This window comes from Bufo bufo, chromosome 5 (assembly GCF_905171765.1).
Source record: "Bufo bufo chromosome 5, aBufBuf1.1, whole genome shotgun sequence".
NCBI lineage: Eukaryota > Metazoa > Chordata > Amphibia > Anura > Bufonidae > Bufo > Bufo bufo.
In genome coordinates, this window is record NC_053393.1 from 67,521,970 (window position 1) to 67,534,269 (window position 12,300).

Genomic DNA, 12,300 nt, shown 5'->3' on the forward strand with positions numbered 1-12,300 from the left:
TAGATACAATGACACAGCGCTCAGCCTATCACTGATAACTAGGGATGAGCGAACCCAAACTGTATAGTTCGGGTTCGTACCGAATTTTGGGGTGTCCGTGACACGGACCCGAACCCGAACATTTTCGTAAAAGTCCGGGTTCGGGTTCGGTGCTTTCTTGGCGCTTTTTGAAAGGCTGCAAAGCAGCCAATCAACAAGCGTCATACTACTTGGCCCAAGAGGCCATCACAGCCATGCCTACTATTGGCATGGCTGTGATTGGCCAGTGCACCATGTGACCCAACCTCTATTTAAGCTGGAGTCACGTAGCGCCGCACGTCACTCTGCTATGATCAGTATAGGGAGAGGTTGCAGCTGCGACGTTAGGGCGAGATTAAGCAGATTAACTCCTCCAAAAGACTTCATTCTGTGATCGATCTGCAGCTGTGGATCATTGAAGTGCTATTATTGACTTGCTCACTTTTTTGAGGCTGCCCAGAGCGTTTTTAGATCACTTTTTTTCTGGGGTGATCGGCGGCCATTTTGTGACTTGTGGTGCGCCAGCACGAGCTATCACCAAGTGTATTTAACCATCGATAGTGTGGTTATTTTGTGCTATATCCTACATCAGCTGCAGGCTGAGCCTGTGTCACCGAAGTGCATTTAACCATCAACAGTCTGGTTATTTTTTGGCCATATACTACATCAGCTGCAGGCTGAGCCTGTGTCACCCAAGTGCATTTAACCATCAACAGTCTGATTATTTTTTGGCCATATACTACATCTGGTGCAGGCTGAGCCTGTGTCACCCAAGTGCATTTAACCATCAATAGTGTGGTTATTTTTTGGCCATATACTACATCAGGGGCAAGTTGAGCCTGTCACCCAGCGCCTAAAAAATAGACCTGACATTTCTATTCAACCAAATCTGTACTGTTTTAGCTGGTCAAGTTATTTGTTTTGACCGTAAAAGCACACTTTTTTTTCTGGGTTGAAAAAGCATTCCCAAATTTGCCATTCTCAAAATAACTAGTTTCTGGTATTTGAGGCCTACTTGAAATCTATCCCAAAAAGAAAATCTTACATTGAAGGTATTGATAGTGTCATTCAGAAAAACCTAAGACACACGCTAGCGTGCTGATAGAAGTGTGATTCTGTGAATAAACCTATAACTGTCACACAGTGCAAAAAAAAACAGGTCTCACATCTCTATTCAACCAAATCTGTACTGTTTTAGCTGGTCAAGTTATTTGTAGTGACCGTAAAAGCAGACTTTTTGTTCTGGGTTGAAAAAGCATTCCCAAATTTGCCATTCTCAAAATTGTGGTGAACGGGAACAATGAGGAAAACATCTAATAAGGGACGCGGACGCGGACATGGTCGTGGTGGTGTTAGTGGACCCTCTGGTGCTGGGAGAGGACGTGGCCGTTCTGCCACAGCCACACGTCCTAGTGAACCAACTACCTCAGGTCCCAGTAGCCAGCAGAATTTACAGCGATATTTGGTGGGGCCCAATGCCGTTCTAAGGATGGTAAGGCCTGAGCAGGTGCAGGCATTAGTCAATTTGGTGGCCGACAGTGGATCCAGCACGTTCACATTATCTCCCACCCAGTCTTCTGCAGAAAGCGCACAGATGGCGCATGAAAACCAAGCCCATTGGTCTGTCACATCACCCCCATGCATATCAGGGAAACTGTCTGAGCCTTAAGTTATGCAGCAGTCTCTTATGCTGTTTGAAGACTCTGCTGCCAGGGTTTCCCAAGGGCATCCACCTAGCCCTTCCCCAGGGGTGGAAGAGATAGAATGCACTAACGCACAACCACTTATGTTTCCTGATGATGAGGACATGGGAATACCACCTCAGCACGTCTCTGATGATGACGAAACACAGGTGCCAACTGCTGCGTCTTTCTGCAGTGTGCAGACTGAACAGGAGGTCAGGGATCAAGACTGGGTGGAAGACGATGCAGGGGACGATGAGGTCCTAGACTCCACATGGAATGAAGGTCGTGCCACTGACTTTCAGAGTTCGGAGGAAGAGGCAGTGGTGAGACCGAGCCAACAGCGTAGCAAAAGAGGGAGCAGTGGGCAAAATCAGAACACCCGCCGCCAAGAGACTCCGCCTGCTACTGACCGCCGCCATCTGGGACCGAGCACCCCAAAGGCAGCTTCAAGGAGTTCCCTGGCATGGCACTTCTTCAAACAATGTGCTGACGACAAGACCCGAGTGGTTTGCACGCTGTGCCATCAGAGCCTGAAGCGAGGCATTAACGTTCTGAACCTTAGCACAACCTGCATGACCAGGCACCTGCATGCAAAGCATGAACTGCAGTGGAGTAAACACCTTAAAAACAAGGAAGTCACTCAGGCTCCCCCTGCTACCTCTTCTGCTGCTGCCGCCTCGGCCTCTTCTGCTGCTGCCGCCGCCTCGGCCTCTTCTGCTGCTGCTGCCACCGCCTCGGCCTCTTCTGCTGCTGCTGCCACCGCCTCGGCCTCTTCTGCTGCTGCTGCCACCGCCTCGGCCTCTTCCTCTGCCTCTGGAGGAACGTTGGCACCTGCCGCCCAGCAAACATGGGATGTACCACCAACACCACCACCTGCGTCACCAAGCATCTCAACCATGTCACACGGCAGCGTTCAGCTCTCCATCTCACAAACATTTGAGAGAAAGCGTAAATTCTCACCTAGCCACCCTCGATCCCTGGCCCTGAATGCCAGCATTTCTAAACTACTGGCCTATGAAATGCTGTCATTTAGGCTGGTGGACACACACAGCTTCAAACAGCTCATGTCACTTGCTGTCCCACAGTATGTTGTTCCCAGCCGGCACTACTTCTCCAAGAGAGCCGTGCCTTCCCTGCACAAACAAGTGTCCGATAAAATCAAGTGTGCACTGCGCAACGCCATCTGTGGCAAGGTCCACCTAACAACAGATACGTGGACCAGTAAGCACGGCCAGGGACGCTATATCTCCCTAACTGCACACTGGGTAAATGTAGTGGCGGCTGGGCCCCAGACGGAGAGCTGTTTGGCGCACGTCCTTCCGCCGCCAAGGATCGCAGGGCAACATTCTTTGCCTCCTGTCTCCTCCTCCTCCTACTCAGCTTCCTCCTCCTCTTCTTCCACCTGCTCATCCAGTCAGCCACACACCTTCACCACCAACTTCAGCACAGCCCGGGGTAAACGTCAGCAGGCCATTCTGAAACTCATATGTTTGGGGGACAGGCCCCACACCGCACAGGAGTTGTGGCGGGGTATAGAACAACAGACCGACGAGTGGTTGCTGCCGGTGAGCCTCAAGCCCGGCCTGGTGGTGTGCGATAATGGGCGAAATCTCGTTGCAGCTCTGGGACATCCCTTGCCTGGCGCATGTGCTGAATTTGGTGGTGCAGAAGTTCATTCGCAACTACCCCGACATGTCAGAGCTGCTGCATAAAGTGCGGGCCGTCTGTTCGCGCTTCCGGCGTTCACACCCTGCCGCTGCTCGCCTGTCTGCGCTACAGCGTAACTTCGGCCTTCCCGCTCACCGCCTCATATGCGACGTACCCACCAGGTGGAACTCCACCTTGCATATGCTGGACAGACTGTGCGAGCAGCAGCAGGCCATAGTGGAGTTTCAGCTGCAGCACGCACGGGTCAGTCGCACTGCGGATCAGACCCACTTCACCACCAATGACTGGGCCTCCATGCGAGACCTGTGTGCCCTGTTGCGTTGTTTCGAGTACTCCACCAACATGGCCAGTGGCGATGACGCCGTTATCAGCGTTACAATACCACTTTTATGTCTCCTTGAGAAAACACTTAGGGCGATGATGGAAGAGGAGGTGGCCCAGGAGGAGGAGGAGGAGGAAGAGGGGTCATTTTTAGCACTTTCAGGCCAGTCTCTTTGAAGTGACTCAGAGGGGGGTTTTTTGCAACACCAGAGGCCAGGTACAAATGTGGCCAGACAGGGCCCACTACTGGAGGACGAGGATGAGGAGGAGGTGGAGGAGGATTAGGATGAAGCATGTTCACAGCGGGGTGGCACCCAAAGCAGCTCGGGCCCATCACTGGTGCGTGGCTGGGGAGAAACACAGGACGATGACGATACGCCTCCCACAGAGGACAGCTTGTCCTTACCTCTGGGCAGCCTGGCACACATGAGCGACTACATGCTGCAGTGCCTGCGCAACGACAGCAGAGTTGCCCACATTTTAACGTGTGCGGAATACTGGGTTGCCACCCTGCTGGATCCCCGGTACAAAGACAATGTGCCCACCTTACTTCCTACACTGGAGCGTGATAGGAAGATGCGCGAGTACAAGCGCACGTTGGTAGACGCGCTACTGAGAGCATTCCCAAATGTCACAGGGGAACCAGTGGAAGCCCAAGGCGAAGGCAGAGGAGGAGCAAGAGGTCGCCAACGCAGCTGTGTCACGGCCAGCTCCTCTGAGGGCAGGGTTAGCATGGCAGGGATGTGGAAAAGTTTTGTCACCACGCCACAGCTAACTGCACCACCACCTGATACGGAACGTGTTAGCAGGAGGCAACATTTCACTAACATGGTGGAACAGTACCTGTGCACACCCCTCCACGTACTGACTGATGGTTCGGCCCCATTCAACTTCTGGGTCTCCAAATTGTCCACGTGGCCAGAGCTAGCCTTTTATGCCTTGGAGGTGCTGGCCTGCCCAGCGGCCAGCGTTTTGTCTGAACGTGTATTCAGCACGGCAGGGGGCGTCATTACAGACAAACGCAGCCGCCTGTCTACAGCCAATGTGGACAAGCTGACGTTCATAAAAATGAACCAGACATGGATCCCACAGGACCTGTCCATCCCTTGTGCAGATTAGACATTAACTACCTCCCCTTAACAATATATTATTCTACTCCAGGGCACTTCCTCATTCAATCCTATTTTTATTTTCATTTTACCATTATATTGCGGGGCAACCCAAAGTTGAATGAACCTCTCCTCTGTCTGGGTGCCGGGGCCTAAATGTGTGACAGTGGCCTGTTCCAGTGGTGGGTGACGTGAAGCCTGATTCTCTGCTATGACATGAAGACAGATTCTGCGCTGACATAAGGCCAGATTCTCTGTTACGGGACCTCTCTCCTCTGCCTAGGTGCCTGGGCCTAAATGTGTGACAGTGGCCTGTTCCAGTGGTGGGTGACGTGAAGCCTGATTCTCTGCTATGACATGAAGACAGATTCTGTGCTGACATAAGGCCAGATTCTCTGTTACGGGACCTCTCTCCTCTGCCTGGGTGCCTGGGCCTAAATATGTGACAGTGGCCTGTTCCAGTGGTGGGTGACGTGAAGCCTGATTCTCTGCTATGACATGAAGACAGATTCTGCGCTGACATAAGGCCAGATTCTCTGTTACGGGACCGCTCTCCTCTGTCTGGGTGCCGGGGCCTAAATATGTGACAGTGGCCTGTTCCAGTGGTGGGTGACGTGAAGCCTGATTCTCTGCTATGACATGAAGACAGATTCTGCGCTGACATAAGGCCAGATTCTCTGTTACGGGACCTCTCTCCTCTGCCTGGGCCTAAATATGTGACAGTGGCCTGTTCCAGTGGTGGGTGACGTGAAGCCTGATTCTCTGCTATGACATGAAGACAGATTCTGCGCTGACATAAGGCCAGATTCTCTGTTACGGGACCTCTCTCCTCTGCCTGGGTCTAAATGTGTGACAGTGGCCTGTTCCAGTGGTGGGTGACGTGAAGCCTGATTCTCTGCTATGACATGAAGACAGATTCTGCGCTGACATAAGGCCAGATTCTCTGTTACGGGACCTCTCTCCTCTGTCTGGGTGCCGGGGCCTAAATATGTGACAGTGGCCTCTTCCAGTGGTGGGTGACATGAAGCCAGATTCTCTGCTATGGCATGAAGAGACTGATTCTCTGCTGACATGAAGCCAGATTCTTTGCTATGGCATGAAGAGACTGATTCTCTGCTGACGTGAAGCCAGATTCTCTGCTATGGGACCTCTGTCCAATTGATATTGGGTCATTTTTATTTTTTTTATTTTTATTTTAATTCATTTCCCTATCCACATTTGTTTGCAGGGGATTTACCTACATGTTGCTGCCTTTTGCAGCCCTCTAGCTCTTTCCTGGGCTGTTTTACAGCCTTTTTAGTGCCCAAAAGTTCGGGTCCCCATTGACTTCAATGGGGTTCGGGTTCGGGACGAAGTTCGGTTCGGGTTCGGATCCCGAACATTTCCGGGAAGTTCGGCCGAACTTCTCGAACCCGAACATCCAGGTGTTCGCTCAACTCTACTGATAACCCTTAGGCCCCTTTCACACGGGCGAGTATTCCGCGCGGATGCGATGCGTGAGGTGAACGCATTGCACCTGCACTGAATACCGACCCATTCATTTCTATGGGGCTGTTCAGATGAGCGGTGATTTTCACGCATCACTTGTGCGTTGCATGAAAATCGCAGCATGCTCTATATTCTGCTTTTTTTACGCAACGCAGGCCCCAAAGAAGTGAATGGGTTTGCGTGAAAATCGCAAGCATTCGCAAGCAAGTGCGGATGCGGTTCGATTTTCACGCACGGTTGCTAGGAGACGATCGGGATGGAGACCCGATCATTATTATTTTCCCTTATAACATGGTTATAAGGGAAAATAATAACATTCTGAATACAGAATGCATAGTAAAACAGCGCTGGAGGGGTTAAAAATAATAATAATAATTTAACTCACCTTAGTCCACTTGATCGCGTAGCCAGGCATCTCCTTCTGTCTCCTTTGTTGAATAGGACCTGTGGTGAGCATTAATTACAGGAACAGGACCTTTGATGACGTCACTCCGGTCATCACATGGTACGTCACATGATCTTTTACCATGGTGATGGATCATGTGATGACCAGAGTGACGTCATCAAAGGTCCTGTTCCTGTAATTAATGCTCACCACAGGTCCTATTCAACAAAGGAGACAGAAGGAGATGCCGGGCTACGCGATCAAGTGGACTAAGGTGAGTTAAATTATTATTATTATTTTTAACCCCTCCAGCGCTGTTTTACTATGCATTCTGTATTCAGAATGCTATTATTTTCCCTTATAACCATGTTATAAGGGAAAATAATACAATCTACAGAACACCGATCCCAAGCCCAAACTTCTGTGAAGAAGTTCGGGTTTGGGTACCAAACATGCGATTTTTCTCAAGAGAGTGCAAAACGCATTACAATGTTTTGCACTCGCGCGGAAAAATCGCGGGTGTTCCCGCAACGCACCCGCACATTTTCCCGCAACGCCCGTGTGAACCCAGCCTTACTGTCAACTTACTAGGACCATGTAGTACCGTTCCACATCAGCCTTGACATCAAGATTACCTTGTTTCTGATGTATGGAATTGAAGTACCGCTTTGTCCAAGGTATCGATCTATGCGGATTCTTCTGCGCAGAGGGTTTTGCAGGTAAAAGGCTGTTTGGAGTTCGCCCCGGCCGGTAGCGAAACTCCGATTACACTCACGCTCGCAAAGGGAGCCGGTGACGTCACCACTTTGAGCTACGGGCTGCTGTAAGCACCCAAAAACTCTGCTCTTCATCAGGGAATCATTCGGGTGCTATTGATGGCCTCCTTTTATTGTCCCTGCTTTCGATGTTAATTACCTCCAGCGTCACAAATCCGATAGTTTTTCTATTCAAAACCAAATAACTTGTATTTAAACCCTTTGGAACCAATGTATTCATATTGAAATTCCATTGTGTTTCTTTTTTTTAGACATACTTTTATTATAGTCTCCTCCCCGTGTATCCATTTTAACTATTTCTAGCCCAAAAAATGAAGACCCCTCAAACTTCCCATTATGTTTTTCTCTAAAGTGCCTTGAAAGAGGATGCCCTTCAGATTTTTTGTTAATATTATACAGATGTTCACTTTTTTTAACTGTCTCTTTGTACGTCCAATATACAGTTTTTCACATGGACACTTTATTGCATAAATAACTCCTTTTGTACTGCACGTTATATAGTCTCTGATGCTATACTCATATGTGCCGTCCCCATTTGTTATCTGCGTCAGTTTAGTAGTGTTCTTCTGCGATTTCTTGCATGCCATGCACTTTTTGCATGGAAAAAAATCCTTTTAGCAGATATTTATCGTTTTCTTTTTTAAAAGGGGGTTGTACTCTTCACTGTTTACCTGCTCACTGTTAGTTATGCAGCCACAACCAGGTGTAATTACAGCTCCTCTGTCCATTCACTCTGTCCCATTCAAGTGAATGGGAAGAAGGAGCTGTAATTACGCCTGCACGGCGAGCAGGTTAACAGGAGCGCTGAGTTTTCTTCAAACAGCTGAGGATAGGTCATCAACACCGGAAACTGAACTCCTCCTTTAAGAGTAAAACCTTTGTCAGTGACCTGGACAACTAGATTTACATATGGGCAGATACACATCATATACTGGTTTCCATTTTTGTAAAGTGGGAAAAGTAAAGCAATCGTTATTATGGCCGATACTGATGTAGAAGTTATTGCATCTTTCAAATGTATTATCATCAGAAGGACTGACGCAGCTTTCTGCATTTTCCCCCCAGTACTGTAGTCACGGCATTGACCACTTCCTCCACTACAACTATAGTCACATCCGGCCGAGGGCATTAGCTCCTGTACAACACATCAGCATTATACACTCACTTAGGCTGGGCTCATGCTTACGTTTTTTTGTTTTGCAGATTTATTTTTGCTATGTTCCCACAAACATCGTGGCTGCAGTTATTAAAGGAGACAGGACTGATCCATTGACCTGTAATGGATCTGTCACGTATCCAATATATTTTTTACAAGAAAGCACAACACAGAAGACTACACTTTTCCGGCTGTCACAAAGGAACAATGTAGCACAGCGGGTGTGTACCCCACTGTGGTAATGAACGGATTTGACTTTGGGCTACTCCTGAGGACATTATAAGTGGTCTCCTGGTTTTCCCCCCATTACCCCCATACAGGGATCTGGACTTCACTGCAGAGGCCACCAAGCTGTTACCTCCAGGAGTGGTCTCCATTCAGAGGCTGCTTACCTAGGTGGGTCAAGAGATGGCACCAAGGGGACAGGCAGTAGCCTGGTCAGGGGGTGAGCCAAGGTCAAGACAGGCAGAGCTTGTACAATACAGCGAAACAGGCAACAGGTCAGGAAAGGTTACACAGGAAAAATACAGTAATCAGGCAGAGGTCAGAACAGACAGCACCGGGTCAATACGGTTAAAGAGGACCTTTCATCTGTTTAACCCTAGTCTAATTAGGGTCATACCTTATAGGGCGGCCCCCACTGATGTCATCGCACTTTCAATCAGAGCGCACTGCTCATAGCCAGGGAGAATGAGCTCTGATTGGATGCGCTCACAGCCAAGGAGAAAAGAACCGCTCCAGTCTCCGCCTAGTATAACCAAGTCGTCTAATTAGAATATAAGGCGCCGAAATCAACGTGGGACAACCGCGGACGAGCGGGGGGGGGGGGGGGGGTAGTCTTTGAAAAAAAAAGTGCGATGACATCAGTGGGGGCCGCCCTATAAGGTAAGACCCTAATTAGACTAGGGCTAAACAGATGAAAGGTCCTCTTTAACAGGCACAGAAGGTCAGAAAACACAATAGCGGCACACCTTCGCAGGAACTAGCCAAGCTAGGAATCTTATTGCTTAAGCACCCTCTCATAGGAGAAGGTGCCATACATATTCCAAGAAATTCTGTCACAGACGGTGACAGATTAGTGAATGTGCGTACTGGCCCTTTAAGAGCCAGCGAGACCTTGCACACCTTATGGGAGCACACACAAGCAAGAAAGGGAGAAAGAAGCTGTGGAAATAATCCAAAAGTAGAAATGTCCAGCAGGCGTATCTTAAATTTAAAATACTGCAAGCTTTATTTCTATAGAAAAGACTTCAATGACCACGGACACACAGATATCATGGGTTCCGTTTTTTTTTTTTTTTTTTTTACAGAATCAGATTTGTAACGCTCCCTTTCACTTATACAGGTCGGCGAGTTTATCGTCAAGTTTTATTAGCCAGCGAGTCTAGAGCCTTACAAAAGTCCAAAGAAGACATCTTACCCTGCGGCTGGAAAACCAGAACTTGCGCTCGTGATAGGTGGACAGGTAGACCGCATACATCATGCCGCTCGTAACCGTTACAAGGCAGCCAACAAAGAGCTTTGCAAACCGCTGCAGTGCGACACCTAGGAAAAAGAGGAAGGCATGACATGTATGAAACGGAGATTCCTTCCTGTGCCCTGATCTCTGGGATTGGGGTAGGTTGTGCCATGTATGCCATGAACCACCTCTAAACACCTCTGCCCGCGCATATACAGAAAGATGTGGAGGATGGGAAATCGGCAGTAAGAATGTACCGTATGGTTGGCGCACCCATTAATATGAATGATTCAGCCTTGGGGGGGGGGGGGGGGGCAAGACAAGAATAAGGCACACTGCAAAGTGTGAATTGAACCATTAATTTTAATGGATCCTCTTCAGCCAATGTGGTGATGGGTCCACAAGAGACACGTCACTACTGAAGCCAGTGGTTGGCTGAAGAGGATCAGGTGACCATGTCCATGCCAGGGAGGAAGACAACAAATACTGGACCGCAAGATGGAGACGCGAGAGCCAGCGGGAAGGACCGGAGCTTTTAGAAATTCTGTATTCCAGGACAACCCCTTGTCCAGGTGTCCAAAGCAATGGATACCAATATTCACATGCTACTGAAGTAGGGGCTCCAAAAATCAAGACCCTTAACCCGTTAATGACCACCCACTATCTTTTGTTGTCACTCTTTAATAGGAAGCAGAGCGCTTCTGCGAGTGTGCCTGTTCTACAGACCAACTGTAGCTAACAGCAAACTTTTGCTGTACAGCGAGGATCGGAGGTAGATCCAAGCGCAACTGTTAACCCTTTGATTACTGCAGTCTGTGACCGCGGCATGATCAAAGGGTATTTTCGCCTCTTTTTGGGTCCCGTTGGTCTGATCATAAGCCCTCTGCAGTCAGCCATGGGCACCTAGAAATGACCCCAGGACCATACATTCAGTAATCCTGCTGTTAGGCCACACGGTCATCTTAACCACAGCCTGTGCCATAGAGCATAATGTATTAGCATACAGGAGTATGCGAATACAGTATAAGTATAAAAGAATTCCTTAAAGGGGTTGTCAGAGTTATTTTTTTGTTCTTTCCATGTTCCTAACTAAGCAAATATAACAGCTTTCCAATTCACTCACTTTATCTCCGGTGACTGGTTTCTCAGATTTCACTGAGGGTCACATGACCTGTGATGTCAGCTTCTCTCCCTGCTCTGATAAAGGCCTGTAAACCAGAAGTCACTGTGCTGGCCACGCCCCCCTTCACTGCCTGCTGCTCTGTCCTAGGATTCTTAACCCTTTCAGCTGCACAGAGTCAGGGCTGAAGTGTTTACTGTGTAGCTGCAGGCAGTGAGGAGACAAATGCTGGGCACAGGAGCTGAAAGAGAAGTTCTGCAGAGCATTGCAGGTAGGAGGAAGATCCTGTGTGTATTAGCAGTGTCATTATATAAGTGGAACTTGTAGTTCTACACTTAAAAGTTGCTGTTTTCTCCCAGCTTTAGGGCAGCTCTTGTAACCACTCCCTTAGCAGTGTCATTATACAGCTGGGACTTGTAGTCCTACACATACAACATGCTGCAGAGTCTCCCAGCAGGCAGACATGTCACTCAGGACAGCTCTTGTATCCACTCCCTTAGCAGAGCAGGGGGAGGGGCAGAGATTGTTTTTATTGCATGTAAACAAAGGGCCAGAAAAGAACTGGGAAATGAGGGAAAATATATATTTTTTTTTTTTTTGCATAAAACTTGCTTAGCTCAGTTATATATCAGATATTCAGTGCTATATTAATTTTTTTTCATAACTCTGATAACCCCTTTAAAGGGGATTTTTTTTTAAATGTACCGCAATAACTTTTCTTTAAAAAAAAGCTCACCAGAAAATAGGTATCTACAGGACAAAATAACCAATTTAACAGGTTATTCAGTGGGAGATACGTACTGCATAAACAATAAAGTAAAAAAGGCTGTGTCAAAAAACACTTTCTATATTTGCTATGAAAAAAATGTTTCTCTCTGATTATATCTACAGTGCTGCCCATAATTATTCATACCCCTGGCAAATTTTGACTTAAAGTTACTTTTATTCAACCAGCAAGTTTGCTCAAATGTAAATAAAAGCTGAGAAAAGTTTTTTTCCACAATAATGCCTCTTGTACATCGTCTTATTATCTTTTGGGAGACACCTATGTCATTTCCCGTCAAAAAATTACTTGCTGGTTGAATAAAAGTGACTTTAAGTCAAAATTTGCCAGG

General features: G+C 48.0%; 1 protein-coding gene across 2 annotated transcripts in view; it reads right to left on the reverse strand.

Annotated features, from left to right (window-relative positions):
- Positions 1-12,300, reverse strand: part of DPY19L4 (dpy-19 like 4) — an 83,606-nt gene that overhangs the window by 63,601 nt on the left and 7,705 nt on the right. For both annotated transcript variants that reach the window (XM_040433054.1, XM_040433052.1), the window contains exon 4: positions 10,027-10,151. In XM_040433054.1, coding sequence (XP_040288988.1) covers positions 10,027-10,151 — 125 coding nt within the window. The remainder of the gene's footprint in view (positions 1-10,026; positions 10,152-12,300) is intronic.